The sequence below is a fragment of the Lithobates pipiens genome, unplaced genomic scaffold, assembly GCF_037356315.1.
Source record: "Lithobates pipiens isolate NorthernLeopardFrog02 unplaced genomic scaffold, aLitPip1_a1.2 Scaffold_25, whole genome shotgun sequence".
NCBI lineage: Eukaryota > Metazoa > Chordata > Amphibia > Anura > Ranidae > Lithobates > Lithobates pipiens.
Genome location: NW_027507787.1, coordinates 203,849,813 through 203,869,026, shown reverse-complemented (window position 1 = coordinate 203,869,026; position 19,214 = coordinate 203,849,813). Strand labels below are relative to the sequence as shown.

Below are 19,214 nucleotides of genomic sequence, written 5' to 3'. Positions count from 1 at the left end.
CCAGACTTCTGGGTCAATAGAAATCTCCAGGTCCCGTTCCCACCGCAACTTAAAGCAGCCTTTTTCAACCGGAGTGCCCGGGCACATTTTCATTGAGCACCATTCCACCAACGTCCTAACAACGTCATCATTAGTTTATAAGGAGGACTTCGGGCACCTGCACAGCATCCTTGATTGTCCCTCTCCATCAGCACTGGGGCCATATTAGATTGAGGGGGATAAATTGAGAGAGTAGAGAAATGCTGGATTACCAATCAGTACGTGTGCAAAGGTGTGTTTGCTTTAGAAGAAGAAACCACCTTTAAAGAGGAAGTAAACCCTAATGAGTTTACTTCCTCTTTGATTCCCTGCAAAGGTAAAGCATAATGGACTACTATGCATCACATAGTAGTCCATTATGTGTCACTTACCTGACGCAGGCGCCAGTGAAGTAACCGCTGTCCCCTGTAGTCCGGAGCATCCATCTTCTCGGTGGGTCTCGCTGCTCCGCCGATGTCATTCGGCGAAGCCGCAATGACGTCACTCCCGCGCATGCACACGGGAGCCGCCACTCGCGGCATATCACCGTTGACAGCGGCGTGCTCAGTGCGTGCCACTGTCGGCGCATGCGCGTAGACAGCGGTGCCTGTCTTTCGGAAAATATCTCCTAAACCGTGTAGGTTTAGGAGATATTTCTTGGACCTACAGGTAAGCCTTAATCTAGGCTTACCTGTAGGTCAAAGTTGGTTGTAAGGGTTTACAACCACTTTAATGCTGGGTGCCCTATATGTGTGGATGTTGCTGCGTTATGTAAAACTATTTGTTTCATTTTTTTACAGTTTAGAATGGGGTGTCTTAAGAATTTTAAAGGGTGCCTTGACTAAAAAAAGGTTGAATAAACTGATCTACAGTACTATTTTTTTTTTAAGTATACACTGTACATCACTAACTCTGGATCTACACTGTATTCTCCATCACTGAGTCTGCATCTGCACTGTATTCTCTATCACCGTTTGTAAATCCACACTGTATTTTCTTGCAGCAACTACTCAAAATTCTCTACATCAGCACAAGTAGGAAGTAGCAGAGGACTGGATGTGTACCTGCCCCTCCATGGATCACTGGTAAGTACTTTGTTATATACAGTGCATCTGGAAAATATTCACAGAACTTCACTTTTTCCACATTTTATGTTACAGCCTTATTCCAAAATGGAATAAATTCATTATTTTCCTCAAGATTATACAAACAATACCCCATAATGACAACGTGAAAAAAGTTTGTTTAAAATATTTGCAAATTTATTAAAAATAAAAAACGAAAAAAATCACATGTACAGTGCCTTGAAAAAGTATTCATACCCCTGGAACTTTTCCACATTTTGTCATGTTACAACCAAAAATGTAAATGTATTTTATTGGGATTTTATGTGATAGACCAACACAAAGTGCCACATAATTGTGAAGTGGAAGGTGAAATGATAAATTATTTTCAACGTTTTTTACAAATAAATATGTTAAAAGTGTGGCGTGCATTTGTATTCAGCCCCCCTGAGTCAATACTTTGTAGAACCACCTTTCGATGCAGTTACAGCTGCAAGTCTTTTTAGGGATGTCTCTACCAGCTTTGCACATCTAAAGAGTGACATTTTTACCCATTCTTCTTTGCAAAATAGCACAAGCTCTGTCAGATTGGATGGAGAGCGTCTGTGAACAGCAATTCTTGCCACAGATTCTCAATTGGATTTAGGTTTGGACTTTGACTGGGCCATTCACATTAATATGTTTTGATCTAAACCATTCCATTGTAGCTCTAGCTGCATGTTTGGGGTCGTTGACCTGCTGGAAGGTGAACCTCCGCCCCAGTCTTAAGTCTTTTGCAGACTTTTAACAATTTTTCTTCTAAGATTGCCCTGTATTTTGGCTCCATCCATCTTCCCATCAACTCTGACCAGCCACCCTGTCCCTGCTGAAGCAAAGCATCCCCACAACATGATGCTGCCTCCACCATGTTTGATGGTGGGGATGGTGTGTTCAGAGTGATGTTCAGTGTTAGTTTTCTGACACACAGAGTTTTGTTTTAGGCCAAAATGCTCAATTCTGGTCTCATCTGACCAGAGCACCTTCTTCCACATGTTTGCTGTGTCCCACAGACGGCAAACAGGACTTCTTATGGCTTTCTTTTAGCACTCTTCCATAAGGTCAGGCTTGTGGAGTGCATGACTAATAGTTGTCCTATGGACAGATTCTCCCATCTGAGCTGTGGATCTCTGCAGCTCCTCCTGGGTTACCATGGGCCTCTTGGCTACTTCCCTGATAAATGCGCTCCTTGCCCGGCCAGTCAGTTTAGGTGGACGGCCATGTCTTGGTATGTTTGCAGTTGTGCCATACCGTTATCCATTTTCGGATGATGGATTGAACATTGCTCCAAGAAATGTTAAAAGCTTGGGATTTTTTTAATAACCTAACCCTGCTAATTGTCTCCACATCTTCTAACCTCTATCCCTGACCTGTCTGGTGTGTTCCTTGGCCTTCGTGATACTGTTGGTTCACTAAGGTTCTCTAACAAACCTCTGAGAGCTTCACAGAACAGCTGTATTTATACTGAGAGTAAATTACACACAGGTTGACTTTATTTACTAAGTAGGTGACTTCTGAAGGCAATTGGTTCCACTAGATTTTAGTTAGGGTATCAGTGTGAAGGGGACAAATGCACGCTACACTTTTTAGAAATGTATTTGTAAAAAAAAAAACTTTTATAATTTCCCTTCCACTTTACATATATGTGCTATTTTGTGTTGGTCTATCACATAAAATCCCAATAAAATACATTTATGTTTTTGGTTGTAAAGTGAATAAAATTTGGAACATTTTAAGGGGTATGAATACTTTTTCAAGGCAATGTACATAAGTATTCACAGCCTTTACTCACAGCTCAATACTTTGTTGAAGCACCTATGGCACAAATTACAACATCAAGTGTTTTTGAGTATGATGCTACAAGCTTGGTACACCTATTTTTGGGCAGTTTCTCCCATTCTTCTTTGCAGGCCCTCTCAAGCTCCATCAGGTTGGATGGGGTGCACAGCTATTTTCAGATCTCTCCAAAGATGTTTAATCGGGTTCAAGTCTTGGCTTTGGCTGGACCACTCAAGGACATTCACAAAGTTGTCCCGTAGCCACTTAATTTGTTATCTTGGCTGTGTGCTTAGGTTCCTTGATGAACCTGCACCCCAGTCTGAGCTCCAGAGCACTCTGGAGCAGGTTTTTATCAAGGATGTATCTGTACATTGCTGCATTCATCTCTCCTTCAATCCTGACTAGTCTCCCAGTTCCTGCCGCCAAAAAACATCCCTACAGCATCATTCTGCCACCACCATGCTTCACTGTAGGAATGGTATTGGCCAGGTGATGATCGTTGCCTGGTTTCCTCCAGACATGACACTTGCCATTCAAGCCAAAGAGTTCAGTTCTGGTGCACTCAGAATCTGGTGCAGCTGTGCATGGTAGCCAATCAGCTTCTAACTTCAGCTTGTTCAATTAAGCTTTGATGATAAAAGCTGGAAGCTGATTGGTTTCTATGCAGATCTGCATCAGATTTTGCACTCTCTAGCTTTGTAAATATCCCCCTTTGTTTCATCAGACTAGAGAATGTTGTTTCTCACAGTCTGAGAGCCCTTTAGATTCCTATTGGCAAACTCCAGCCGGGCTGTCATGTGCCTTTTACTGAGGAGTGGCTTCCATCTGGCCACTCTACCATACAGGTCTGAATGGTGGAGTGCTGCAGAGTTGGTTGTTCTTCTGGAAGGTTCTCCTCTCTCCACAGAGAAATGCTAGAGCTCTGTCAGAGTGACCATGGGGTTCTTGATCACCTTCCTGACTAAGGCCCTTCTCCCCCAATCGCTCAGTTTGACCAGGCAGCCCACTCTAGGGAGAATCCTGGTGGTTCCAAACTTCTTCCATTTATGGAAGATGGAGGCCACTGTGCTCATTGGGACCTTCAATGCTGTAGACATTTTTCTGTACCCTTCCCCAGATCTGTGCCTCGAAACAATCCTGTCTCAGAGGTCTATAGAAAATTCCTTGGACTTTTTGCTCTGACATGCCACTTTTAACTGTGGAACCTTATATAGACAATTTCCAATCAACTGAATTGAGCACATGTGAACTCTAATCAAGTTGTATAAACATGTCAAGGGTGAGCAAGGGAAACAGGATTCACCTGAGCTCAATTTTGAGTGTCATGGCAAAGGCTGTGAATACTTATGTTCATGTAATGTTTTCATTTTTTATGTTTAATAAAATTGCAAAGATTTCCATCAAACTTCTTTCAAGTTGTCATTATGGGGTATTGTTTGTAGAATTTAGAGGAAAATAATGAATTTAATCCACTTTGGAATAAGGCTGTAACATAACAAAATGTGGAAAAAGGGAAGCACTGTGAATACTTTCCGGATGCACTGTATTTTATGAAATGGTTGTGTTGAGGAGACAGAAGCCATGCTGATATCATTATCCCTTCTCCACATCTCCATCACCTACTCCTCTTAACACTGCTATCATCATCGCCCCTCCGCATGGAAAACTTCAACCCCTCTCTACACAACCATGATCATGGTTGCCATCTCTGACCCCCCTCCAGATTACCATGATGGGCCCTTCTCCACAAAACCAACACACTGTCAAGACCTGTCCCTCTCCACACTGTCATCGCCACCCCATCTCAAAAGTGCCATAATTGGCCCATCTCCACACCCCAGTCATCACTCTCTCTCCACACTACCAGCATGCCATCCTCATCCCATACCATATTGCCAACACTGGCCCCTCTCAATTCTACTATCACCAGTACGACCCTACACCATCACCAACCCCTCTTCATACCATTACCTGCCATTCTCCACACAGATGTCACTGGTCCCTCTACACAACACTATTACTAGCCTCTCTCCACACTTTTATCAGCTGCTCCTATCTACCCTGCCATCACTGTCCCCTTTCCACACTGTGATCACTGGCCCCTCTTCTCACTAACCCTTCTCTACACTGCCATCCCCATCAAACTCTACATTGTCAGCATTGGCCCCTCTCAATTCTGCCATCACCATCACCAACCCCTCTTTACATCATTACCTGCCACTCTCTACACAAATATCACCGATCCCTCTACACACCGCCATTACCAGCCTCTCTCTACACTGTTATCAGCTGCTCATATCCACACTGTCATCACTTGCCCCTCTTCTCACTGACCCTTCCCTCCACATTCCCATCACTTGGCACTAGATGCTGCCATCATCTCTTCCACACTGCAGCTGCTTTACATTGCCATCGCTGGCCTTTCTCCATACTGCCATCACCAGTATCTCTCCACACTATCACCAGCTCCTCTTCACGCCGCAATCACAAGCCCCTCTCCATGTGGTGCTTGATTACATTCAGACCTAATTAGCAGCTGGTGGAGGGCAGCAAGGGGGAGTGCTGCAGCTTGGGTGATGTCACAGCTTGTCTTCATCTCTCCGTTGATAGTTCTGTGCTCTCTATTTAAATTTATAATGATGTGTCTGGTAATCAGTGGGAGTTTAGATATATGTGTATGCACCTGTGAGGTGGAATCCCTCTTTGTACAACTTGAGCACAAGCAGTTTTCACAGATACCTTATTATTGAGATAAGGAAACGTATAGGAGGATTACCAGTATGAGCCTATTTTAAACAGATTATTATATCCAAGTCATTAGCTGGGCTACTGACAAATCAAATTATGTCAGTATGGGAAGTTGGTTCTGGGTCATTCATGCCAGATCCTATTGCTACGGGAAGCTGCTTGTGGGCCACTGAGATCCAACTCATCCAGATAGATGGCGATATGGAAGGCAGATTCCTACAGGCAGTTATGTATGATATAATGTGATAGTTATATAGCACATTTAACCCTCTCGCTGTGATGTGACCGTTACAGACCTTGACTCTGGGGTACATTCTTCCAGTGTGGTAGTAAGCGTCCCCCATATGATAGTATATTGTGGTGCTGAGCTTACACTCTCCCATCAAAATGGATGGTAGGGAGCAATTAGGTTGATAATTGTGTCCTTGCGCCAAAGTATCAGTGTGAATAATCAGTTCTAATTGGCTCTTTCTGCCATGGAAAGGGAACACACCTGCAGATTTTAATGATGTGTTGCAGAATGGGAGAGTAGGAAGTGAGGGGGAGAGAACTGTGTTATCTATAAGGAGAATGTGACTCGAATTCTTCATTTCTCATGTAAAAAGACTGACTTCACCTCTATCCCCTCCACCTCCACTATTAACAACATCATTTTTTCTAACAAATAATAGGATTTGCTGAAATCCTCTGGGATAAGAAATATCTTTTATTACTGGACCTCATTTTTCAGAATGTCTTCAAGGAAAACTGTCTATGTTAAAGTCCGCCTTACATGCGACAGCTGTCTTTACAGGATAGTACCATGCAGAAATCTAACAGAGTCTTTTGCTGCTGTGTTCATTAAACAAATGTCGCAGAACTGCACACAAGGTACACACAGGGTAAAGGGCCAGAACTAACATATGCCTCATATGTAGAGTCTGGTGGGTTAAAACACCCTCTCTCTACTGTTATCACCTAGAGTGACAGGAAACCTTTAATAAGAGAACCTTGTGTATTGTCACTGTTACCACCATCTGAAAATGCTACTTGTCTGGCTTTCTTGCTCTGACTTTACTGCTTTCAGTCAGTCAGTAAATGGTCTGGAGCAAATATGCCACAAATGGAACCAGAGCTCCTTATGAGTGTGCATTATCTTCTAGATTAGTCACATGTAACATAACGAAGCCAGGGGATCAAAATGATAGTCAAGCAGAGATGTGTGGCCAGCCAAGATTCTGCACGAAGAAACATGTGCCCACGCTAACACTCCAGTTAAAAACACGATCCTCCTGACATCAGGGTTGGTAAACAAACATAACTTGGCCCCATGACCCCTGAGATGATGGACATATCTTAATCCTATAACTCCAGGGATGATAAAGGGAAGAGCTTGGTCCCATGGATGATGGAGCACACATCTTTCTCCTATGAGCCTGAGATGATGGAGAGCACATCTTGGTCCTCAGGCCCCTGGGATGATGCAATACACATCTTGATTCCATGACCCCCGGGATGATGGAGGTCACATCCTGGTTCTTTGATTCCAGTGATAAAGGGAACACCTTGGTCCTATAACTCCTGGAATGATGAAGTACACATTTTTGTCCCAAGGACCTAAGATGATATAGGGTACACCATGGTCCCAGGATTCCTGGGTTAATGTAGATCTTGGTACCATGAGCTCAAGAATGATGAAGGGTACACTTTGGTCCTGGGACCCTAGAAAATATGATAAAAGTATCACCATGGTCCCATAACCCCTGGGAAGATGAGAAAACATGTTTGCTTCATGTGCCTAGGATGATGTAAAGCACACCTAGGTCCCAGGACCCTGGCTTTATGTAGGTCACATCTTGGTGCGCTGACCCAAAGGATGATGGCCCCACAAACTGGTCCCATGACACCTGAGTTGATGTAAGACACTTCTATGTCCCATTGTAATTTGTTACAACTGGAGCACACAGAATATGGTGCAGCTGTGCATGCTAACCATTCAGATTCTAACTTTAACTTGTGCAATTAAGCTATGAAAAAAAAGCCTCGCACACGCGATAAGAATATCGGAAGAATGATCTTCCGTTTTTTTGTTTTTTTTGCATGCTAGTCTCATATTGAAAACCAATAGGTTCCTAAAGTTACGAAAATTCTTGTATGACAGAATACAAATTTGGAATTGATGTAATACGTATATTGTATTGTGGTGTATTCTTTCACTTCCGAGCATGCGTAGTCTTGGTCACACAATTTTTTTCATAAAAATACCATACTAATTACACGAAAATAGTTTATTCTGTTATCGTGCAAGAAAGGTTTTTTCCTGTTTGTCCCTTCGGATATTTTCGCATGAACTGTCATGATCAGCTCTCGAAAGCTGTGTATTAATGATCAGATTATCGGACGATCGCTCCGAAAGTGGTATTTTTTATCTGCTTTTCTCATTGTGTGTACTAGGCATAATGTCTGGAAACTGATTGGTTTGTATGCACAGCTGCACCAGATTCTGTGTGCTGCAGTTTTAGTAAATCCCCCCTTCATGTCTTACATTTTTCCTTGCATTTTTTGATACAAACCATTTTACACAATAAGAATTGATAAATACAATTCATATAATGTTACTATAGATACCCCGCCAGCTCCTATCATCCACCTAGATTTTACAAGTGATGTGACAGTTACAGATACTGTAGGAAAAGTGACTATGTCACTCAAATGTTTACGCTTTCTATATTACACCTACTGTATATGTAATACTTTTTTTTACCTGATTGGATCTAATTCTTTCCTCCAGTTCTTATATGCAAGACTTCATGTACAGTTAACTGATGGCTATACCCATACTCTGATTGAAGTAAATAACCAGACTGGTCTTAAACCCTGTGTATGTCCCATATTACATAATTACCATATTTCCCCCAGGATCAGAATCCATTAGAGGGATCTGGTATGTACAGTCATCTGACACGTTCAGAGGTGGAGCGGGAGCTGCTCAAGCACAAGGAACTTATGAAGAAGAAGGACGGTCATATTCGGGAGCTGGAGGACTACATTGACAACTTGCTGGTGCGGGTGATGGAAGAGACGCCCAGCATTCTGCGGGTGCCCTATGTGCCTTCCAGGAAAGCTGGTAAATTCAACCAGAGTTAGCCAGTCACCAGTATGAATATCCTGAGAGATGAATGTGGCTGCTATGTCTTCCCTGTGATCCTCACAACACCCAGAGTTCTCACTGCCCAAGTTTCTCGAAAAGATCCTAAAGAGGCATCAAATACAGCCATGAAAAGTACAATCCTCCACCTGAGCCCGCTGGTGAAATAAGTGTAAATATGGGTTAAATGAAGGTTCTAATTGCTGCATTATCACCCCATGAGGGTCCAGGGGGGTCACTAGATTTATGAGCACATCTTCTGTTCCATGGTGCTATCTGCTGTATTGGCCCTAGATGTATTAATGTGTAATTGGGGCCTCTATAAATAGGGATTGGAGGAGGGGGGGTTTGTTTCTTGACTTTGCTATTTATAAGACAATAATGAAGAAAAAAAATCTCTGACGGGTGGAAATGTTAACTTCCACAGTAAAAATCACTTTGTGCAATATCCACCCTTATGTATCCACTCTTCCAGATTCACGGCTCACCTACCTAGCCAGCTCTCCATGAGCCTTCCTCTGATAGTATTATATTTATATACTGTGGGTAAACCTGGAATAATGATTGTATAATGGTACCAATGTCACACCGACTAAGCAATGCTGCAGTTTTTAGGTTCACTTTTTAGTGTTATAATTGACAAATTAAAAGAATGTGGTGAAATATGTATGTAATATCAGCCTGGTAAATTGTAAAAGTAACAACTCACAGGAAATACATCTCAGACAACTGTATAATTACACTATATGGACCCTCCTTCAAATGATTGAGTTTAGGCGTTTTCAGTGTAGGTTATGGTTAAAACTACAGCATACAAAGACATTTTAGACAATTGTGTGTTTCCAACCTTATGGTAACAGTTTCGGAAAGACCCTTTTCTGTTCCAGCATGACAATGCTCAAAGTAATCTCCATAAAGACCTACTGTAGTCTGACCAATTTAGTGAGAATTAATGCCTACACAGAGCCCTGACATCGACCATACTTAACAAATTTGCGTTGATTTGGAACGCCAATTGGGAGTCAGGTCTTCTCATCTGTGCCAGTCCCTACAAACTGATATAGATTCCCACAGACACACTCCAAAATTTTGTGCAAATCCTTTACAAAAAAAGCTCCATATAAATACCTAGGGTTTTATATGAGCTTGTCTTTTAAACATAAATGGGCTAAACAGTCACGATCCCAGTGTTGGGTCCATTTTGGTATCTATTAGAGCTCCTTTACACTTGCTTCAACTTTAATATACATCAAAGTGCCTAATGCTTCAACATTCATGTTTGGGGCTCATTTACACTTGCTTCAACTTTAACACACATTAAAGTGCCTACTGGCTTTTTGATGCTTCTGTGAGGCTTTTTGAAGCTTTAATGAAGCTTGGCAAATGCCCTGTGTGTATTGATTTTCTATTTCTTTTCTTTTTCAATAATTTTTAGATTGTTTACAGGTATTTCTGTATACAAGGTGATGTCTCAAGGTATTAGAGTTATGGGCAGAATGATATATTCAGTAGCATAACTAGAACCATGAAGGGCCCCCTGACCCCCGGACAGGGCCCTTTTCTATGAGCCTGGTGGCAGAACGCCAGGGCCAGGTTGCAAGTGGGTAGCTGCATATAAAGAAACTGATCCCCCCCCCCCCCTTTGCCTCTTTACCGGCTGTCAAATGCCTCTGGAAAACAATCTGAGCATGGATCGCTTTTCAGAGGAACAGCATTTTCCTGCTGGTACTATGAACAAGCGGAAAAAAAAATAAGTTCTGATTGCACACATATAGGGATCAGGATTAAAAGTACATACATAAAATGTGCATACATACATGTAAACACACATGTAGGCACACATATATTGTATATATACACACACATATATAAATGCACACACACACATACAAACACACATACATACCGCCTTTTAAAAATCCTCAGTCCTTTACCTTAGCTCTTCCTGCCGGGTACTGCACTGTAGGGGGAGACAAAGAGCACAGGACACACTGCTTTCACTTTAGGTGTAATCAGTGTGACGAGCTCCCCGCAGTTCCGATTTACATTTCAACTGAGGATTGGAGAGCTCGGTCTCAGCCGCCCTTTCCGCTCCACCTAACGGGGCCCACAAGCATTGGGCCTGGTCGCCAACGCGACTCCTGCGACCCCTATACATCCGCCACTGGATATATTTCAATAAATGTACTTGTTATTTTTCGTATCTCTATATACTATAACATAATAAACTACAAGAAAAACCTGTAACAAAAAAGTTGGCACATTCTTGGGTCCCTGTCACTCCTTTAGACTCCATGAGGATGAAGAGGAGGGATCCATAACCATGTGGCCAATGTCCATATCAGCATATGATGTAAAATGATTGGGGGAGAGGAGGCTAAGCCATGAGTCTATGTTGTAAATTCAGTCTGATAGAATCCCCACAATATTTCACGTACATCAATATACCATTTAGCTCACTGGTCATTCAAAAAGGATGCATGGAAAGGAAAGAAAAGCCCTCAAAATGAAGGAAGGGGAAAGAAGAAAGGAGGGAAAGATAAAGGGAGATGTGCACCCCTGTCATTCCAGGCATAACGGTAGAGATGACTCATAAGCCTCCGGACAGATATTTAATCCAAGGATCCCAGACTCTATCAAAGATGGGCTGCTTATCAAGTAATATCGCTGAAAGGCGTTCATTAGTCACAATCCCCGACAACCTAGTTCTTACCAAATCGAAGGGGATCATATGCGCCTTCCAAGATCTAGCTGGATGCTGTAAAGATGAATGATATAAGTTTCCTTATGTGTCCCAGCACTCCCTCCACTGGGCACCCTAGTAGCGCCTGCTGTGGTGATTTACTCAAATTCACCTGCAGGGCAGCCATCAGAAATTTCTGGGCTCCTTACACAGCTTTAGGCCTGCCCCCCCTGAGCCTGATCAACAACATTCCCCAGGGCTTGCCAACAGGCCACCCCCCCCCCCCCCAATCTACACACTGGCCACCTCACCTGTATGCACTCAGCCCCTCCTCAATCCTGTGCATATGTCAGTCCCCCTCAATCCTGTATATATGTCAGCCCCCCTCACACCTGTATATATGTTAGCCTCCCAACACATATATATATATATATATATATATATATATATGTCAGCCCCACACATAGACAAATCTGTAAACACAAGCCTCTGGCCTCTCCTGTACACAAACAGCCCCTCCCTTTCCTTCACAGCCCATACTTGTAAAGGAAGTTTTCCTACCTAGTCCCAGCTTGTTTTCACAAAGCTGACATGTTGCTGACACAGAGGAGCACAGTACAGGCAGCACACACGAGGGGTGCACATGCACATAGTAGCCAGAGGTGGCAGTAAAGAGCTCAATGTCTGAGCTCAATGAAAAGAGCAAAGAGCAACAGAAGCTGCGAGATCATTTCTATAGTGCACAACACGGCTCCCCTTCACCCGTCCTGCCTTCTCCTGGCCTGTGAAGGCCCCTCGGGCCCTGGGGCACTTTACAGTTGTATCGGCTATTCCCCCCTTATGGTGGTCCTGTTCACCTGGGTTAGTGAAAAAATAAAATTGTAAATGCAAATCCAAAATCGCCTGACTTTAGGGCACGTCCACCATATGGGGTATACTGTGCCTTCCATGCCACATCCCCTAAAACATAAGGGGGAAGTGCCTTGGACACATGCCACCACTCTCACCAGTATTATGTACCATCCTAGCAAAACGTTGTAGTTTGCTTCGATCAATTAAGTATTATTGTATGATTTTGAAGCAACTCGGTCCTATCTCTCAAGTCCCCTCTCACCTTCCGCTATAGCGTTCCCATGTTGTGCACCACGTGTGCCATCTGCTAGTTGCTCCACTCTGGTCCAGACCCGGCTTTCTTGCCAGCCCATGCAGCACACCAGATGTGATGTCTTAAGCAGACATTCGGAAGTGACTACTGATGATGTCTTTCTGGTACACTTGTTGGTTTCCCAATGCATCCTGGGATATCTGACAGCTCCAATATCTCCAAAACAAAGCAAAGTTAACTCTGAATAAAAGTCTCTTTAATGCTGCAGGTGTTGTTAGCACGCATTGTCATAGACTTCTATGGAGGCTTTGGAGATGCTTTGAAGCACCAAGAAAGTGACATTGGGTATCATTTTTGAAGCAAAACACAACAGTGTGAACATGACGGTAAGCTTACCATTTAGTAAGAGGTGGCATTCAGAGTGCACTAAAAAAGTGTGTCAAATGCCACATTTTGAAGCAAGTGTAAATGAGCACTTGGTCATCCTATGGATGACACAGAATTTGATTTGGTAATTTATACTGATGGCGCAAAATTTGAGAGAAGTTATAAACTTATCAGAATGTGTCATTATACAGAATAATCTCATCCGAAAGGATTTGGCTGCATTATCCAGAACACAGTTAAATGGCCGTCAACATGTAAAATTTGATAAATGTAAGATTTCCTACCTGTGCCATGGTAATAGCATTGGCCCTGGTCATTACATAAAATAGAGTTGGGAAAACAGAGCTGCTGAAGGATGTGGGAATACTGGTTCGCACAACACTGAGCAGCTCTACTCAATGCCAAATGGCAGCTGCGCTAGGCAGTACATTTTTGGATGTATAGAAACACAGTGGGGTTAATTTACTAAAGGAAAATCGACTTTGCACTTCAAGTGCACTTGGAAGTGCAGTCACTGTAGAACTGAGGGGAATATCTGAAATGAGGGGGAGCTCTGCTGATTTTATCATCCAATCATGTGCAAGGAAAAATGCTGTTTTTTTTATTTTCTTTGCATGTCCCCCTCAGATCTACAGCTACTACACTTCCAAGTGCACTTGCAGTGCAAAATGGATTTGCCTTTAGTAAATAAACCCCAGTATATAGCCCATGTACCAATCACTTATGAAGCCTAGATATAATACTGCCCATGTATAAATCACTTTTATGGTTGAGTACAATGCTGGCCATCTATAAATCAGTTCAGAGGCCAGGTCTTAAACATGGGGCACAATGTGGGCACATAATAGTTTTGGAGAAATGTCAAAGGTGGACAGTTAAAAAAAAAAAAGTGACAGAAAATCTCATTTGAAAGATCTTACAAATTTGGTAGGTTCAGTTTAGAAGGAAGATGTCTTAGCCCTTGTACACACGGTCGGACATTCCGACAACAAAATTTGTCGGATTTTGTCCGAAACTTGTGTTGCATACACACGGTCGGACAAAGTTGTCAGAAAATCCAATCGTACGTAACGTGATGACGTTATTTCATTATGACAGGACTAAGTTCAGGCTAGTAGCCAATAACTTTGGTCTAGGAATTTGATCTGAGCATGTGTGGCACTTTGTCCGATCGGAATTCTCTACACACATTTGGACAAAGTCCGATCATGTTGTCAGAAAGTTTTATAGCCCAGCTCTAAAACTTTGTCCGTCGGATATTCCGACGGAAACAGTCGGATGGGGCCCACACACAGTCGGATTATCCGACAACGCGGTCCGATCGGACATTTTCCGTCGTAATGTCTGACCGTGTGTACAATGGCTAAGAGGCAATTTGATGAATATGTATAGATATACCCAAAGTCAGTATTAATGTTGAGCACATTCATTTTTGCCACGATTGTACAGGAGACCAGACTATGTATGATGCAAAGATGATTGTATTGGCAGGAGGAGGTCCTTACAGTTAGTGGTTATCGTTTCACTTTGCCCATTCAAGCAACATTATTTAATTAAAAACACCCCCTCCAACCACTTCATACTTAACTCTCTAGCACTATCGAACTGCTCCTTCCTCTATAAACTGAGAGGATAATAAGTTAAGCACCATCTCTACAGCCACCATTCTAGACAGGTGCTGGGAAGGAGAACGGCGGCGACTGGAACTTAAGTGGTTGTCTTTGTTACTTTCAGCCTTAATCACAGACAGTAAATAGCAACTAATCAGAATACATCATGGATTAGTGTGTGAGTAGTGTGAATTCTGGTTGGCTTAATTTAGTTGTTAGCTCTGTTTTGATTAAACAAGCGGTATAAGTTTCTCATTAAGAAGCCAATACCTCAGTGTTAATCTTCCATTATTTATAAAGTGCCAATGTGCTCCAGAGGCATGGAAGCACATGTAACCTTTGCCCTGATTAGATTGAGGATGAATGTTACATTCCCTGCACATTTGCCAGGCTGTGATGGAAAATTGTTAAATTGTTTTAATGAAACATAGTGTTATTACAATGCAGAGATGCAGCGCCATATTGCCAGTCACATGACAGCTGATTAAAAGCAGTTACTGTACCGTCAATTTTTGGTGGCCATTCACTGTCTGCCGCATTCATCCAGACTCCTTGCATTATAAATGTGGTAAAAGTCAGCAGGGAATGTGCGGCAGTTGCCAACGAATGTGCAGCCAGCAAAAATGAAGTTTGCAAGTGTGCCAGTGAATGTTTATAAATGTGCCCTACCATGTGCAGGAACAGCGTGATATGCCTCTATCCTACAGAGAGCAAGTCTTATCAGTTCAGCTTCTTCGCTTTAACCCTTTGTTCACACCGGTGCAATTTGTCATGCGTTTTGACAGATTCAAATCGCATGACAAGTTTCACCCCATTGCCGACAATAGAACCGTTCAAATCGCTGCGACTCATAATGCAGCGACTTTGAAAAAGGTTCCTGCCCATTTTTTTGTGATTTCATTGCGACTTGCATAGACTTCTATTAAACTAAGTCACAAGCCGCAATGAAATCGGAGGTGCAAATCTGATCTGCAGCTTTGAAATCGGCGCTGAAGTTTTGCAAACTCAATCCGCACTGGTGTGAACCAGGGCTTAAGACTGGACCCCACCTACACACAGAATGGATCCAGTCACAGGAGACTAATGGCCATACTAGCTAAGAAAATGATTATCTGAAAATGGCTGAAGAAGAGAAGGAACTGTAACCAGCAAAGTAGGATTGTTCCTGAAATGGCTCATTCGAAGTGTTGTGGTTTATTAAAATGTAAGTGTCATTCGCTATGTGGTGTACAAAGTGTCTTTTTTTTATAATAAAAACAATGTTTCAGTAAGGAAAGATTCAGAAACATGGCGGGGGGTAGTATGGCAGCTGTTATGTTACATCATCACTCCCCATATTCACTGTATTCCTGTGCACAACATGAAGGTATTTTTCTCTAGCTCTGCATATTGTTATAATGTAATTATGTAACCTAATGTATCTACAAGGACAAAATATTGCAATATTGTTAAGAACTTTAAGACTCATATACAGTGCTGTGAAAAAGTATTTGCCCCCTTCCTAATTTTTTATTTTTTTGCATATTTCTCACACTTAAGTGATTCAGATCATCAAACACATTTTAATATTACACAAAGATAACCCAAGTAAATCCAAGTTGCAGTTTTTAAATTATTATTTCATTTATTAAAGCAGGGTTCCACCCTAAAGTGGAACTTCCGCTCATCTGAACCCTCCCCCCCTCCGGTGTCACAGTTGGCACCTTTCACCTGTCTAAGACAGGTATTTGCACCCACTTCCGGGCATAGACTCCCACGGGAGTCTATGCTGTTTCCTGTCCCGCCGCGCTGTCTGCTGGGACACACACGGGTCCCAGAGACAGCGCGGACCATTCCTATTGCGCTACGCGACTTGCGCATGCGCAGTAGGGAACCGGGAAGTGAAGCCACAACGCTTCACTTCCTGATTCCCTCACCTGGAATGGCGGCGGCAGCAGCCGAGAGCCGAGCGATCGATCGGTCTCGGCTGCCGACATCGCTGGATCCTGGGACAGGTGAGTGTCCATTTATTAAAAGTCAGCAGCTGTAGTATTTATAGCTGCTGGCTTTTAATATTTTTTTTGTAGGTGGAATCACTCATTAAGGGAAAAAAGCTGTTCAAACCTGCCTGGTCCTATGTAAAAAAGTAATTTCCCTCTGAATCATGAATGAACTGTGATTAACCACAACAGATTAACAGATTAGAAACAAACATGTATCAGTCTACGAAGGGTTTCAAAGCAATTTCTAAGGCTATGAAACTCTAGTGAACCATGGGGAGAGCCATTATCCACAACTGGAGATAACGTGGAACAGTGGGGAATCTTCCATGGAGTGGTGGCCTACAAAAATTACTCCAAGAGCATGACGACGACTCATTCAGGAGGTCATAAAAGAACCCAGAACATCTAAAGAACTGCAGGCCTCACTTGCCTCAGGTAAGATTAGTGTTCATGATTCAACAATAAAAGCTTGTATACACTATAAGAAAATTGTGCGAACATTTTCATCCAAAGGATTTTCGTATAGTGTGTACTCACCTTTCGATAGCCGATTCCAAATTTTCATACGAAAATTCCCAAAGGTACAAAGACCAACATTTTTTTCATACAGGAACAGAACGAACAATTTTCATTTAATGTGTACCGTTTTCGTACGAAGAAAAATCTGAAAAGAAAGACTGTGCATGGTCAGAAACAGTAAACAACAAAAAAAGCCTTTGTCGTATGAGAATATTCGTAAGAATTTTCAGACGGATTTTCTTTCATTGGTTCTGATTTGCTGTGAAACATAGAGAAAAATAGGACGGACATCCTCCCGATTTTCTTATAGTGTGTACCCCACTTAAGAAAGAGACTGGGCAAAAATGGCATCCATGGTAGAGTTCCAAGGCCAAAGCCACTGCTGACCAAAAAGAACACAAAGGCTCATCTCACATTTACCAAAAAACATCTTGATTATCCCCAAGACTTTTAGGCAAATATTCTGTGGACTGAGATAAAAATTTTACTTTTTGGAAGGCGTGCGTCCCGTTCCATCTGGCATAAAACGAATACAGCATTTCATAACAAGAACATCATACCAACATTCAGACATGGTGATGGTAGCGTGATGGTCTGGGGCTGCTTTGCAGCTTCAGGACCTGGGCGACTTAACATAAATGATGGAACCATGAATTCTGTGATCTACCAGAAAAACCTAAAGGAGAATGTCCGGGCATCAGTTCGTGACCTCAAGCTCAAGTGCACTTGGGTTATGCAAAAACCCTCCATTATAACAATTTGCACAGAAGAGTGGGCCAAAATTGTACCACAGCAATGTGAAAGACTCATTGCCAGTTATCGCAAATGCTTGATTGCAGTTTTTGCCGCCAAGGGTGGCACAACCAGTTATTAGGTTTAGGGGGCAATTACTTTTTCACATAAAGCCAGGCAGGTTTGGACAGCTTTTTTGCCTTAATAAATAAAACCATCATTTAAAAACTGCATTTTGTATTTACTGCGTGATCGGCTGTCGAAAGTTGTGTACACACAATCCAAAAATCGTACGATCCTTTCTCGGACGGCCGTTTTCATACAATATTCGGATCGTGTGTACGGGCCATAAGGTTAACTCTGCAGTGCAGTCAGAAGGATTCCCTTATGGACGCTTCCAGATGAAGAAAACATGTCATGCCAGTGAGCTCTGTTTTATGAGCATCAATCACATGACCATTGCACTCTATTGTTTGTCTGACAAATAGGAAGTGCTATTTACTGTAGTACTTATGCTCTGCATGTTATGTTGGCCAATTGAGCTGCATGTTCTGCCTCTGCTGATATGTGCATTAAAGTGGTATTAAACCCCAAACCAAAAATTTAATATATTGTCCCCTACCAATCATTAGGATGTGTTGGTCACATTAGTTTTGTATTTCTTGGCTTTATTCCCCCTGTTTCCCTCTGTTTTCACCTGATGATCTGGCCAGTAACACACCTCCAGTATTAGTGAGACACAACTCTGGAGGAATGAGTACAGGAGGCACAGCAGACAGTAGCATTGTTAAACTTATTAGCAGATTTAAATACACTAACAAATTGAATCCAAACTTTAGCTCATCCTTTATAATCAGTTACAGCAAACAGTTTTTTTTTTCTTTTTGGGATAAAGGTTTTACATATATGAATAAAAGCAAATCATTTTAACCACCCCTGCCAGCGTAAAATTGGTTTGTCTCATCCATGTAAACTGGAACATTCTGCTTTTGAAAGACAGATTTGCTGGCTGGATCACCAGATAAAAATTAAAGAAAGAAAAGCCTAAACGAGAAAAGGCAGCCATTAAGAATTGATAAGCTGCACTATAATAACTGTTTGTTTTGGGGTTTAATACTGTTGTAAAGTGGAACTGAACTATATGTGAGCACCACAGGCTGAAAATGCTATATTCATTTTTAATATTCAAGGCAAATTCATCCATCCATCCATGTCTCCATGCTTTCTTTTGTTGAGAAATCACTTTGAAAAACATCCTTCTAGATCAGTGGTTTTCAACTCCTGTCCTCATGACCCACTAACAGGCCAGATCTCTGCAAGATAACTGAAATACATCACAGGTGATATCATTTGCTGCTCAGTGATTGCAGTATTCTAGTCTGCATCTCCTCAAGGTAATACATAAAACCTGGCCTGTTGGTGCT

General features: G+C 42.2%; 1 protein-coding gene across 1 annotated transcript in view; it reads left to right on the top strand.

Annotated features, from left to right (window-relative positions):
• Nucleotides 1-15,778, top strand: part of RAB11FIP2 (RAB11 family interacting protein 2) — a 72,796-nt gene extending 57,018 nt beyond the window's left edge. Inside the window, exons 4-5 of the mRNA XM_077455451.1 lie at nt 1,022-1,103; nt 8,544-15,778. Coding sequence (XP_077311577.1) covers nt 1,022-1,103; nt 8,544-8,771 — 310 coding nt within the window. The 3' untranslated portion in view covers nt 8,772-15,778. The remainder of the gene's footprint in view (nt 1-1,021; nt 1,104-8,543) is intronic.
• Nucleotides 15,779-19,214: the final 3,436 nt, after the last annotated feature.